This window comes from Argentina silus (genome assembly GCF_951799395.1).
Source record: "Argentina silus genome assembly, chromosome: 4".
Lineage (NCBI taxonomy): Eukaryota > Metazoa > Chordata > Actinopteri > Argentiniformes > Argentinidae > Argentina > Argentina silus.
Genome location: NC_139658.1, coordinates 24,072,523 through 24,087,522, shown reverse-complemented (window position 1 = coordinate 24,087,522; position 15,000 = coordinate 24,072,523). Strand labels below are relative to the sequence as shown.

Here is a 15,000-nt window from a genome sequence, read left to right as displayed (position 1 = left end):
AGGAGCCTCAGTGTTTTCCATGACAGTTCTGTGTGTTCTGTATCAACCCCCCATCAGCTGTAATGAAAACAGCAGAGAAATGAGTGCAGTGAACACAGATATGTGCATAATTAGCATTTAATATATGCCATTTAGCTGACGCTTTTATCCAAAGTGACTTACATTGCAGTGAGTGCATACATTTTTCAGTATATATGGAAATCAAAGGAATCAAACCCACAACCTAAGCGCTGTTAGCGCCATGCTCCACCAGCTGAGCCACAGAGGACCTATAATTACCACATATTACTCTCATATGAGTGGCACTCAGCTAAGTGTGCTTCGTGTTTTACCCAAGGCTTGGTTTGAGAAGTGTGAATATGTGCATTAACGCGTCTCCACATGGTTGTCATCTGACCGACTGGCCTCTGGAGTCTCACAGCTTAGTTCACATGTAGACTAGAACATACATATACATATATATATATATACAGCACCAGTCAAACGTTTGGACACAAACTTGCCAAGAGTGTGCAAAGCTGTCATCAAAGCAAAAGGTGGCTACTTTGAAGAAAATATAAAAAATATTCTGGTTTGTTTAACACTTTTTTGTTTACTACATAATTCCATATGTGTTCCTTCATAGTTTTGATGTCTTCAATATTAATCTACAATGTAGAAAATAATAAAAAGAAAGAAAAACCATTGAATGAGAAGGTGTGTCCAGACCTTTGACTGGTGCTGTAGGTAACTGAGGGAAGCTATGATTGTTCGCTATGCTGCTATCAGCAATGTGCCTCATACCTTCCATCCAGGGAGGCTGGTGGAGGCAGAAATCGGAGGATGGGCTCATTGCAATGCATGGAACGTAATCAGGAATGGTATCAAACACGTATACCGTTCCTCATTCCATTCCATGCGTTACAATGAGCACCGTCCTCCGATTTCTACCTGCACCAGCCTCCCCTGATCCACACTAGCATGCCACTGAGACAGATTGGCCAGAACATAGCTTTGCCTTCAGAGAAGACCTGTGGGACGGGTCAGAAGCGGGGAGGTCAGGCGTTGATGAACCATGCTGTCAGAGTTAGCCTAGCGTACCGTAGCCTGAATCGGAGGGGGAGGCGGAGGGGCACATTGGCGAGCCAAGCTGTCAGAGCTAGCCTAGCGTAACCTAGCCTAGCATAGCCTGCACCAGAGGGGGAGGGGCACATTGACGAGCCATGCTGTGAGAGCTAGCCTAGCGTAACCTAGCCTAGCATAGCCTGCATCAGAGGGGGAGGGGCACATGGCTGCCTGTCCTGGTCTTGTGTGTGTAAAGTGTTCTGCTGCTGATTTACTGGAGAGAGCAAGTGACCACTTTATGGGATTGGACATTGTAGTATGTGAATTATGGAGGAACATAGTGATTTATCTGATGTCTGTTGCGTGTGTGTGTGTGTGTGTGTGTGTGTGTGTGTGTGTGTGCATATGTCTGTGTGCGTGTGTGTGTGTGTGTGTGTGTGTGTGTCTGTGTTTGTGTCTGTGTGTGTGTTTGTGTGTGTCTGTGTGTGTGTGTGTGTGTGTGTGCATGTGTCTGTGTGTGTGTCTGTGTGTGTGTGTGTCTGTGTGCGTGTCTATGTGTACCTGGTTTTACATTCGTAGGCTGGTGAATGAACATGTTGGAGGAGGGGCTTACATCCATGTCGCCATGGCAACAGGCTAAATGACTTATCTCAGGAAAATGGAAGGGGACATGTGATTGGTCGGCTGGGTCTGAAGTGTTTGTCCATGGATCTGTGTGATCTCTGACAGTGTAAAGGGTACTGTGGTCTCAGAAGGCTGCCTGGGAGAGGCAGGACCATTGATCTGTTCCACTCAATGCAATTATCATCGAAAATAACTGACCTTCTCCATTCCCACTGTGAAATACGGTGTAGAGCTCTCAGTTCAATGAGGATGTTAGCGATCAGGAATGACTTTCCCGAAAGCGTATATTAGACTGAAATATGAACTGAGTCAGCACGACGCAAAGCTTTTCCCACATCTCTATTAACTCATTCAGTGCCAAGGTTGAATTGTCAATATTCTCGAGTGCCAAGGGTGATATTACTCACCAGAAATGCATAAATTATGATGCTTCATTTTGTAGCTAATCCAAGTATTGTTGCTATGGTAAACACCACACAAAACACTTGGCTCTCTAGGTGGTGAGTGTTCCAGAATTCTTTGGCGGTTGGTGAGTTGAATTGTCAGTGAGCTGCTCTGGTTTGGCTTGCACTCGACTCGAGTTCAGAGATTCTTCACTTAGCAGCCGAAAACGGCCTAAAACTATTTGAGTGTAAGGAGCAACAGTTCTCACGCTTTGGATTATTTGTTCCAATATAAGATCTCAGTTTCCGTTTGACATATTACATCTCATAACTGTTCAGCGGGCGAGGACCCATGGCAGGGAGTAAACAGCCTCCGTCCTCTAAGCTCCCAAACCTACTCATTAGACCTCAGCCGGAGAGCAAGAGGCCATTTTGTAGCTGGCTGCTCATCAGCGCTGGCACAGAGTCCTCACAGGAATAATATTATGTTGACTAACCAATCGCCCCTCTGGGAACACTCAAGTCTCTGGCTGGAGAGGCCGGGGCTGGAGAGGCCGGGGCTGGAGAGGCCGGGGCTGGAGGACCAGGGTCAATTGGAATTTTAACTCACTCAGTGCAACACTTGTACAGTACCTTCCATTCGTGCTACGCAGTGTGGATCAGGGGAGGCTGGTGGAGGTAGAAATCGGAGGACGGTCTCATTGTAATGCATGGAACGGATTGAGGAATGGTATCAAACACGTGCGTGAGACCATCCCCCGATTTCTACCTCCACCAGCCTCCCCTGGTCCACACTGAGTAGCATGCCACTGAGTCAGATTGGCCAATACTTATCACAGGCCCTCTGGGAGACTTCAAGTCTATTGCCGGAGAGCCGGGGGTGGAGGTCAATTGGAATTTTAACTGACTCAAGACAGGAGGTTAACTGAAATTCTATTTTGGGAATTGAAAACATCCACGCCATCCTTCTTTTGCACTTTCACAGGCTTTGTTTACGAGGAAGCTAACGTTACGGGGAAGCTAATGTTACCCAGGCAGTTGTGTTTACTCATATTATCGTGTCACCTGATATCTGTTGTGGCCGTCCAGTGTGTGGCAGATGGCGCGCTGTGATGTGGTGTGGGAGTCATCACTAAGACCGGCATATGGCCCGCATTATTTTCATTGATTTTTCATTTTCAATTGAACCTTTTACAAGATTAGAGTCATTGAGCTTTAGAATGTCTTTTAACGAGAGATGCCTGGCGAAAATAGAAGCTTTGGATAAAAGCGTCAGCTAAAATGGCATATATAAAATGGCATATATAGAAGTACACATTGTTATAGGCAGACAACATCACAGCTATCAGTAGCTTAGACATAGCACCGTCTGCTGTAACTGTTTGGACATGACTGTGTTGCAGTGGAGGCTGGTGGAGGTAGAAATCGGAGGATGGGCTCATTATAATGCATGGAATGGAATGAGGACTGGTAACCAACACACAATACCATTCCTCATGCATTACAATGAGCCCGTCCTCCGAGTTCTACCTCCACCAGCCTCCCCTGATGTGTTGGTAGTGAAATGGAGGTTGGCCCAGAGGTGTGGCCCAATGTTCACAAGACACTGAAGTGAAGTTATTTTGAGCTTTTCTTTTGTCTACTGTTTGCAAGATAACTGACACAAACATCTCAATCGTTTTTTTTCCTCAGAGGTAACTCATTTGGAGTCACTAACATCGTATTTGTCCTGTTGTTTTGTATTATTATTATTATTATTATTTATTTATTTATTTATTTAGCATTTCTACTCTGTCTTTTCATAAGCAGGCCTGGTATACTGTACCAGGGGAGGCCGGTGGAGGCAGAAAACGGATGGGCTCATTATAATGCATGGAATGGCATGAGGAGCCTGTCCTCTGATTTCTACCTCCACCGGCCTCCCCTGCTGTACGTGTCTCACTGAGGGTGGAGGTCACAGCTGTTGACTGAATCAGGCCTGATGAGTACGGAGCACTCATCAGGCCTGATAGGAGGCTGGTAGAGGTAGAAATCGGAGGACGGGCTCATTGTACTCACCGCCTCTGCATCTGCTGCACAGTGAACCACTCAGACGCCCTGACAAAGACCTTAGCACACACAGGGTGGAATGAAGGCTACACTGCAAACAAACACGTGTACACACACAAATACATGCGCACACGCACGCACACACGCATGCACACACACGCATGCACGTACGCGCGCACGCACACACACACACACACACACACACACATAGAGCACAGATGCGGGCCTGGGGGTGACTGCAGTCAGTGATTCAACCCGTCTCCTCTCATTACTTAATCACATGACGGTGCCTGAGCTCTCCTCTCCTCCTCTCCTCTCCTCTCCTCCTCTCCTCCTCTGTTCTCCTCCTCTCCTCCTCTCCTCTCCTCCTCTGCTCTCTCCTCTCCTCCTCTCCTCTCCTCCTCTGCTCTCTCCTCTCCTCCTCTGAGCTCTCCTCTCCTCCTCTGCTCTCTCCTCTCCTCCTCTCCTCTCCTCCTCTGCTCTCTCCTCTCCTCCTCTCCTCTCCTCCTCTCCTCTCCTCCTCTGCTCTCTCCTCTCCTCCTCTCCTCTCCTCCTCTCCTCTCCTCCACTGCTCTCTCCTCTCCTCCTCTCCTCTCCTCCTCTGCTCTCTCCTCTCCTCCACACAGAGGAGACACTCAAGGGGAAAGCTCCCCCAATCCTCCTCTTCTTCCTCCTTCTCCTCCTCTTCCTCATCCTCATCCCCCTGCAGATCTGCCCTCCTTCAATAGACTGTTAGAGTGTTACGTAACTCTAATGTTTTGCAGCGCTGCTTTTCAACAGGACTCTCAGTCTTGCCCCCATTTTGCAGTTACGTAACTGGAGAGTGGCTGGGTTTTAGGCAATGATCTAAATACTCTGTATATATTTATGTACACTCACTGAGCACTTTATTAGGAACACGTGTACTCATGGTGGAGGAACACGTGTACACCTCCTCATGGTGGAGGAACACGTGTACACCTCCTCATGGTGGAGGAACACCTGTACACCTCCTCATGGTGGAGGAACACCTGTACACCTCCTCATGGCGGAGGAACACCTGTACACCTCCTCATGGTGGAGGAACACCTGTACACCTCCTCATGGTGGAGGAACACCTGTACACCTCCTCATGGTGGAGGTGGTGTAATGGTGTGGGGAATGTTTTCTTGGCACACTTTGGGCCCGTTAATACCAATCAATCATCGCTTGAATGCCACAGCCTATTTGAGTATTGTTGCTGACCATGTGCATCCCTTCATGGCCACAATTTACCCATCTTCTAATGGCTACACAAAGCAAAGGTTGTGTCAAACTGGTTTCATGAACATGACAATGAGTTCAGTGCTCTTCTGTGACCTTCCCAGCCACCGGATCTGAATCCAATAGAACACCTTTGGGATGTGGTAGAACGGGAGATTCACAGCGTGAAAGACCTGAAAAATCTGCAATGTCATCATGGACCGGAATCTCAAAGGAATGTTTCCAACATCTTGTGGAATCAATGCCACGAAGAATTGAGGCTGTTTTGAGAGCAAAGGGAGGCTCTACCCAGTATTAGTACAGTGTTCCTAATAAAGTGTTCAGTGAGTGTATATCTGGGGAGGCAAGGAATGGTATCTGAAGTCTGGTCCTCTGATTCCTACCTCCACCAGCCTCCCCTGATATCCATACAGTATATGATATACAGATGTAGAGACGCAGAGGAGGCGAAGGCAGCAGAGACGTCAGAGGAAGTCAGACCTCATCAACGCAACGAGGCTTTGATGATCAGCTGATCAGGAGGATAGAGTGAGCCCCCCCGAGCCAAGGCCTACATTCTTAGAAAAACAAAAAGGTTCTAAAAGGCGTTCTTCATTTGTCCCCATAGGGGAACGCTTTGAAGAACCCCTTTAGGGACCCAGAACAGTGCCTTAGTTAGTGGTTTATAATCCCAGTGGGGTCCTCAGGTCTCAGGTGGGGTCAGGCTCAGAGTTAGCCCCTCGAGCTAAAGCCGAGACAAGTCCTCAGGTCTCAGATGGGGTCATGCCATCCGGCTTGGTTCATTGAACCACATCAGATACGAGAGTCTGTTTCCCTCCAGGAAGTGCAGTCGGAGCCTTGATCGTCTTCTAATGGTTCGTCTGACGCTCTCAAGCACCAGAGAACCACCACAGCCTCGGAACATCACCACAAATCAGTGGCGGCGGCTTCTTAATATATCCAAAGCATCTATCTGACCCAGGCACATTTCACAGCTAATGGCATCTTCCACTGTCTGTTTTACATACTGCACTGCCTCCCCGTCTGCAATGATCGAAAGTCAACAATCATAAATAGCTTTACAGCCACTATATTATACTGATGGGGAGAAGGGAGGGGGGAGGGGCGAGGAGGGAGGAGGGAGGGCACAGCCAGGGGATTGAGTGAGAGGAGAGTGACTGATATCGCCTTGGCATTGTTAACCAACTCACACACACATACACACACACACACACACACACACACACACACACGCAAGCACGCACAAGCACTCACTTACACACACGCACACACACACACTTGCACAAACACACTAGCACGTGCAAGCACTCACATACACACACACGCACACACACGCACAGACACACACACACGCACACACACACACACACACACACACACACACACACACACACACACACACACACACACTGGGGCTTGGCATTGTTACCCTACTCCAGATTCATGTCACACTATGACTGTGGTGCATACAGAACAGCATACAGAACAGCATACAGAACAAGTCACAGTCTACCCCCCTAGCCCACAGTCTCCCCCCCTAGTCTACAGTCTCTCCCCCTAGCCCACAGTCTCCCCCCTAGCCTACAGTCTCCCCCCTAGCCCACAGTCTCCCCCCCTAGTCTACAGTCTCTCCCCCTAGCCTACAGTCTCCCCCCGTAGCCCACAGTCTACCCCCCAGGTCACAGTCTCCCCCCCTAGCCCACATCTCCCCCCTAGCCCACAGTCTCCCCCCCTAGCCCACAGTCTCCCCCCCTAGCCCACAGTCTCCCCCCCTAGCCCACAGTCTCCCCCCCTAGCCTACAGTCTCCCCCCCTAGCCCACAGTATCCCCCCGTAGCCCACAGTCTACCCCCCAGGTCACAGTCTCCCCCCCTAGCCCACATCTCCCCCCCTAGCCCACATCTTCCCCCCTAGCCCACACCCCCCCCTAGCCCACAGTCTCCCCCCTAGTCCACAGTCTCCCCCCCTAGCCCACATCTCCCCCCCTAGCCCACAGTCTCCCCCCCTGGCCTACAGTCTACCCCCCAGGTCACAGTCTCCCCCCCTAGCCCACATCTCCCCCCCTAGCCCACATCTTCCCCCCTAGCCCACACCCCCCCCTAGCCCACAGTCTCCCCCCTAGTCCACAGTCTCCCCCCCTAGCCCACATCTCCCCCCCTAGCCCACAGTCTCCCCCCCTGGCCCACAGTCTCCCCCCCTTGTTCACCGTCTCCAACGTCACTGAGATTGAAACTAAGGTTTGACAGGTCTGAAGCTGCCAGGGGAGGCTGGTGGAGGTAGAAATTGGAGGACGGGCTCATTGTAATGTGTGGAACGGAATGAGGAATGGTATCAAACACACGTTCCAGATTCCTTTCCATGCATCACAATGGAAGCTGCCAATGCTGACGCCTTTCTGCTGCCGAGTGTCTGTGTGTGTCTACAGTGTCTAGGCCAACCTCTCAACATCCGTATGAACACCGAAAAGAAAAAGAAACATCAGTTTGATGATGAACAGTTTGACAGCGTAGGATGTTAGCCAACATTGGAGAAAGGCTGGATCGATATCGGGCATTTCTGGTGCGTCTTTCTCCAGCAGCTCCTTCTATTGAGAGCTCAGCCTCGTCCCTGACTGAGAGGAGAATCAATAGCATTTAGCGGGATGACTCCCAACCTCTCTTCCTCCTCCTCCTCCTCCTCCTCCACCTCCTCCACCTCCTCCTCCTCCTCCACCTCCTCTTGTAGACAAGCACAGAGGAGCTTCTCCTCTCAAACAGGCGTCATGAAATATTCATGTTGGTTTATTTTCTCCTCAGAGCTCAGAGCTCAGGTTCTTTAAACATAGTCTGGATTGCTTTCTTTCTTGGGTGTTTGCTGTAGAGACGGTGTTAAGAAATGCATAATGTTCTCCAGTCTGCTGGCGGACGGGGATGTGGTGGCTTATCATGGCTGTGGCATCTTGAGCTCATGTTTATTCCTGCGCACAAACACCATCTATCATCGGGAGAGGCTAGACGGAGGTAGAAATCGGAGGACGGGCTCGTTATAATGCATGGAACGGAAGGAGGAACGGTATCAAACACATTCCTCATTCCATTCCCTGTATTACAGCGAGCCCGTCCTCTGATTTCTGCCTCCACTAGCCTCCCCTGACACTCAGGATTGCCCAACCTCCTTCCACATTCAGAACCAAAGTGAACATATTTTTCTACTAAGTGACCATGTTATTCTCTTGATATATCTGCCTCTGTGTAATAGAAACTAAGGAGTAGTCCCCAAAGTGCAAAAACCACTGCTATAATACATCAACAAGCCAACCAAAAGTCCTGCTTTAATACATCAACAAGCCAACCAAAAGCCCTGCTTTAATACATCAACAAGCCAACCAAAAGTATTTGAAAAAAAACAACAAATAAACAATGGTTAATCCCCAGGTCTGAAAGCCCTGATTCTCCCCCTCCTCCACAGAGCTGGGACCGGCTCTGCCTCGGCCTGACTCACCACCACCAGCAGAGATACCAGCAGAGAGGATGTGTCACATTGACATCCAGCCACCATCCAATCTCAGATGATGATCAGTAGATACATTACCTCCTCAGCACTGCAGTGATACAGTAATACACACACACACACACACACACACACACGCACGCACACACACGCACGCACGCACACGCACGCGCACACGCACACACACACACACACACACACACACACGCACGCGCACACACACACGCACACGCACACACACGCGCGCGCACACACACACACACACACACACGCAAGCAGGCATCGACGCAAGCAGGCACCGATGCGAGTGCATGCTCACACAGTACACACACGTGCGGAAGCACACACGCGCACACACACACACACACACACACACACACACACACACACACACACACACACACACACACACACACACAATACAGTGCCAGTAGTGCCTTCCCATGCATTATTCAGCCTACAGCCACCAGTTCACTCAGAGGTGGGAAGGCTCTTATTCACACACCTCTGGTTCACACGCACCATTTCATCACCATCATCATCATCATCATCATTTCACGGCATGGCTTCCCTGATCAGCCACTCACGGGGAGCCTGGTCCAGTTAGAACGGACCGCTGGAAGAGGAGTGTGTGTCACATGTCCTTTGAAGCTGCTGAAGCGAAGTAGTAGAAATGATAGTAGGGTTGAATAGCTGCATAAATGATCAGCTGAATGAATGATCAGCTGAATGAATGACTGAAAAGCTGCATCAATTATTGGTTGGCTGCATAAATTATCTAATAGCTGCCGAAATGATTGTAGGTTCTCAGACAAACATGGAAGAGCAGAGAGCTGGGTGTGTGTGTGTGTGTGTGTGTGTGTGTGTGTGTGTGTGTGTGTGTGTGTGTGTGTGTGTTGGGGGAGGGAGGAAAGGATGTGTGTTGTTAGGCTCCAGGGGGATCGTGTGTGGCGTGTGTCTGTGGGTAAATATAGCTAGAGATGTCTGACATACAGTATTGTAGGAGCTTAAATTTCTCATTTCAAAATGGAGGGAGAAACATTATTGCATTGAGTGTCTGGGTGGGATTGGATTGGATTTGTGCCAGACAATCATTGTGTCAGCGGTTCAGCGGTTGAGATGCATTATTTGTGATATTGAGAAAATCTCGTTCAGTTGCATAATCTCCAACCCAAACCGACCCTAACCAACTCAAACCAACTCAAACCAACCCAAACCGACCCTAACCAACACAAAACAACCCTAACCAACCCTAACCAACCCTAACCAACCCTAACCAATCCAAACCTTTCCCAACCAATTACATGAACAGAACAATCTGTTCTCACAGCTCACCAAGGGAGTTTCCACCAATCACCTTGAAGACAAACTGACAACACTGAACCAATCACATCCACTCTGCCACCTTCAACACAAAGGCTACTAGATATATCCACACGATTAAGCAGACCACACAGAATGTGTTGACCATACACTTGAAGTCAGGGGAGGCTGGTGGAGGTAGAAATCGGAGGACGAGCAGGACGAATGGTATTGAGCACACGTGAGGAACCATTCCTCATTCCACTCCATGCATAGCAATGAGCCTCTAATTTCTACCTCCACCAGCCTCCCCTGATCGAAACACAACTGATAACACCAGCTAGGGTCCAATCGGAAAACATCCAATCAGAAACATCCAATCAGAACATCCACTCTGCCACCAGGAAGAGAAACAATACGTTCCCCTATCACCATCAAGCCACAATCGACCAATCAACATGTCCACTCACCACTCGTGCTGCGGCTCGTCAATGACCAGCAGGACCTTGAACTTCTTGGAGGCGGCGGGGACCACGGTCTGCTCCACCAGCCCCGCAGAGGCGGCCGTCTGCTTCACCGCGTTGGTGATGGAGCTGAAGGTGCTGAAGAATCCTCCAACGGAGGAGCCCGAGGACTGGGCCGGCTGGGGCTGGGGACGGCGCTCCGGGGCCGGGGAGGAGGTGGAGGACGACGGGCCCGGGGACGGGGATGGGGAGAGGGCCGGGGACTGGCCTGGAGCCGAGGCCGGGGAGGTGGCCGAGGCCGGGGCCGGGGAGGCTGCCGTGGGCGGAGGGGGTGGAGGGGGGTCCGGTCTCTGGAGGTCCGTCATGTAGCCGTTGGGGAGGTTGGCGATGAAGGTGCTGTCGGAGAGGCGGCGGCGGAGGAAGTTCATGGCGGCGTGCGGTGGTGGCGGCGGCAGAGGGAACGGGTCAGGTCAGGTTCTGGTCGCAGAGAGCGGCGCTGCGGTAGCCTTGGTCCAGTCTTCTAGAGACAGCTCCCCAAAGAACACGCGAGCCAGGCGTGTGTGTGTGTGTGTGTGTGTGTGTGTGTGGTGTGTGTGTGTGTGTGTGTGTGTGTGTGTGTCCCTCCCGAGATTTACTCGCGTCCTCCCTGGAGGGTGTGTGTGTGTGTGTGTGTGTGTGTGATGATGCTGCTTCCCCTGGTGGACGTAGTGATGTGTTCTATCAGCCTGTTCTGCCTGTCCGCCTCAGCCACTCCAGCCTGAATGCCTGCAAGAGATGCTCTCACTCTGCCTCTCCTCTCCTCCTATCCTCTCTCTCTATCCCTCTCTCTCTATCCCTCTCTCTCTCTCTCTCTCTCTCTCTCTCTCTCTCTCATTCCCTCTCTCACTCTGCCTCTCACTGTCCTCTCTCTCTTTCGCTCTGCTTCTCGCCCCGCTCTCTCTCTCTCTCTCTCTCTCTCACGCGTGCTCAGTGGCTCTCCCCCTCCCCCTCTCCCCTCCCCCTCTCCCCTCCTCCTCTCTCCTACCTCACAGCTTACGTGTCTGTGTCGTACTGCAGCCAGTCAAGGGGTTTCCAGCGAGCAGGAGACACCCCTCTACTGCTGCTGTTGTAGAGGCTTCCCCCTCCTCTCCTTTCCCTCCTTCCCCTCCTTCCCTCCCTCCCTCCCTCCGTCTCCCCCTCCACACCCCCCGCCTCGGTTCAGGGTGACCTCCATCCTCTGGCCAGTCTATTTGAAGAGGATGAGAGGAATAGAGGCGGACAAGAGAGGGGAGGGCCAGGGACTGGATGAAAAGGAGGAGAGGAGGAGGAGTGGAGGAGGAGGATGAAGAGAGAGATTGATGGATGTGGGCTGAAGGTTTGTGGTGATGATGATGCAGGGAGGAGGGAAGGGGACTGAAGGAGAGGAGAGGAGAGGAAGAGGAGGAGGAGAGGAGAGGAAGGGGAGGAAGAGGAGGAAGAGGAGAGGAGAGGAAGGGGAGGAAGAGGAGATGAGGTCTTGGGGACTGATGGAGAGGAGAGGAGGAAGAGGAGAGGAGAGGAGAAGGAGGAGGAGAAGAGGAGGAAGAGGAGGAAGAGGAGAGCAGAGGAGAGGAGAGGAGAGGAGAGGAGGAGAGGAGAGGAGAGTAGAGTAGAGGAGGAAGAGGAGTCGAGGAGAGGAGAGGAGAGGAGAGAAGAGGAGAGGAGAGAAAGAGGAGAAGGAGGAGGAGAGGAGAGTAGAGGAGGAAGAGGAGGAAGAGGAGAGGAGAAAAGGTTAGGGGTTTGATGGAGAGGAGACTGGGGATGTGTCCCAATTCTCTAACCCTCCCCACACAGTGTTCCCTTCTTCACCTCCTCACGTGGATTCATAAAGGGATTTATGTATTAGGTTTACTGTATGTAAGCACCAAGCCAATCCAACCTGTTTACATCTTTGAGGGGGAGGGAACAAGTTCACAGGGGTATTATGGGATGGAAGATGCGCCGTATGTCTTAACCAGCCCCCATTCTGGAAGAGATGTTAAAGTGAAGCATTGAAGGCAGAATATTAAACAAATCCGCTTTTTCTCGAAAATAGCTGCCATCCGTTTCAACGGCTGCTGGGTTTGGCTTGATCTACTGAAGGACGCTCGCTTGGTGTGTGGTGTTCAGACTGCGTTGTGGGGCTACAGAGGAACATATGGCTCTATGTTTAAGTGAGAGGAGTCTTTTCTACAGTAGTCGGCCCAGTGTCTTCTGGGTGTTCCTCAATAAGATGAGTTCTCGGGGGTAGACGATTAGGACGCTCCCAGGGGAGGGGCATCAAATCAGTGATGTCACGACAGCTCTCTGGGGGCTGAGGCAGACTCCTCCTCCTCTTCCTCCTCCTCCTCCTCCTCTTCCTCCTCTCCTCTCCATCAGTCCCCTGATCATCACCACAACGCCCCCAAACCTTCACCCCACATCCATCAGTCTCTGACTCTTCTCTTCTCCTCCTCCTCTCCCTCCTCTTCCTCCTCCTCTCCCTCCTCTTCCTCTCCCTCCTCCTCCTCGCCTTCCTCCGCCACCACATTGATCCAGCAGACGCTCCACTGACCGTCTCATTACTCTGCTTGTTGATCACAACCTCTCAGATTATCAATCCCTCCCTTCCTTCCTTCCTTCTTATTCCCTCCATCCCAGCGTCTCTCCTGGTCCTGTGTGTTGCTGTGTTGTTGTGTACTCTACATATTTTCCAGCTGTAGTGAGTTCAGGCAGAAATGACGAGTGAGTGATATCAGAGGAGACGGAATTCATTTTGCTTTTTGTGAAATGGATCATGACATTACTTTTTTTTCTTCCCTCCTCCGTCATCCAGTCCTCCCCCATGCTCCAGTCCTCCCCCATGCCCCAGTCCTCCCCTCCTAACGAGGCTGCTGCTGAGCCATGTTCATTCGGTAAACACCCACATCTCGTCTCCAGTCCGCCATCGCCTCCCTAACACCCTCTGACGGGAGGCTTCAGAGGCGGCTTCCTAAAGCACCACTGAAGAAGACCTTCTACATAATACAGCTTCCTAAAGCACCACTGAAGAAGACCTTCTACATATTACAGCTTCCTAAAGCACCACTGAAGAAGACCTTCTACATATTACAGCTTCCTAAAGCACCACTGAAGAAGACCTTCTACATATTACAGCTTCCTAAAGCACCACTGAAGAAGGCCTTCTACATAATACAGCTTCCTAAATCACTGCTGAAGAAGACCTTTTACATAATACAGCTTCCTAAAGCACCACTGAAGAAAGCCTTCTATATAATACAGCTTCCTAAAGCACCACTGAAGAAGGCCTTCTACATAATACAGTTTCCTAAAGCACCACTGAAGAAGACCTTCTACATAATACAGCTTCCTAAATCACTGCTGAAGAAGACCTTTTACATAATACAGCTTCCTAAAGCACCACTGAAGAAAGCCTTCTATATAATACAGCTTCCTAAAGCACCACTGAAGAAGGCCTTCTACATAATACAGTTTCCTAAAGCACCACTGAAGAAGACCTTCTACATAATACAGCTTCCTAAATCACCACTGAAGAAGACCTTTTACATAATACAGCTTCCTAAAGCACCACTGAAGAAAGCCTTCTATATAATACAGCTTCCTAAATCACTGCTGGAGGTGTCATCTGACATCTTATTGAGGAACACCCAGAATACACTGGGCCGACTACTGTAGAAAAGACTCCTCTCACTTAAACATAGAGCCATATGTTCCTCTGTAGCCCCACAACGCAGTCTGAACACCACACACCAAGCGAGCGTCCTTCAGTAGATCAAGCCAAACCCAGCAGCCGTTGAAACGGATGGCAGCTATTTTCGAGAAAAAGCGGATTTGTTTAATATTCTGCCTTCAATGCTTCACTTTAACATCCCTTCCAGAATGGGGGCTGGTTGAGACATACGGCGCATCTTTCATACCATAAAACGCTTAACATCTGATATTTAAATATCAGAGAGATTTCAAATAGAATGCTCTAGGAAACCGTAGGAATTCCACTGTGCAAGAGTTTGAACGATAAAGAGCAGTGGAGGCCAGCGGAGGTAGAAATCGGAGGATGGGCTCGTTGTAATGGATTCCATTCCATGCATTACAATGAGCTGGTCCCCCGTCAGCCTCTGACATAGAGACTACTGTATATCCCCCGTCAGCCTCTGACATAGAGACTACTGTATATCCCCCGTCAGCCTCTGACATAGAGACTACTGTATATCCTCCAGAATGTGTGGGACGTAAGTCACGACAAGACTACTTAAGCATACGGGGAAGGGGAGTTGAAGAGAGTTGATTGTGTGTATGTGTGTGTGTGTGTGTGTGTGTGTGTGTGTGTGTGTGTGTGTGTGTGTGTGTGAGTGTGTGTGTGTGTGTGTGTGTGTGTGTGTTTGTGTGTGTGTGTGAGTGTGTGTGTGT

General features: G+C 50.3%; 1 protein-coding gene across 1 annotated transcript in view; it reads right to left on the bottom strand.

Annotated features, from left to right (window-relative positions):
• syn2b (synapsin IIb) overlaps positions 1 to 11,024 on the bottom strand; it is a gene marked incomplete at both ends in the record, with an annotated part of 60,200 nt that extends 49,176 nt beyond the window's left edge. The window contains one exon of the mRNA XM_083668551.1: positions 10,603 to 11,024. Within this exon, the coding sequence (XP_083524677.1) occupies positions 10,603 to 11,024 (422 nt within the window). The remainder of the gene's footprint in view (positions 1 to 10,602) is intronic.
• Between the last annotated feature and the right edge of the window lie 3,976 nt (positions 11,025 to 15,000).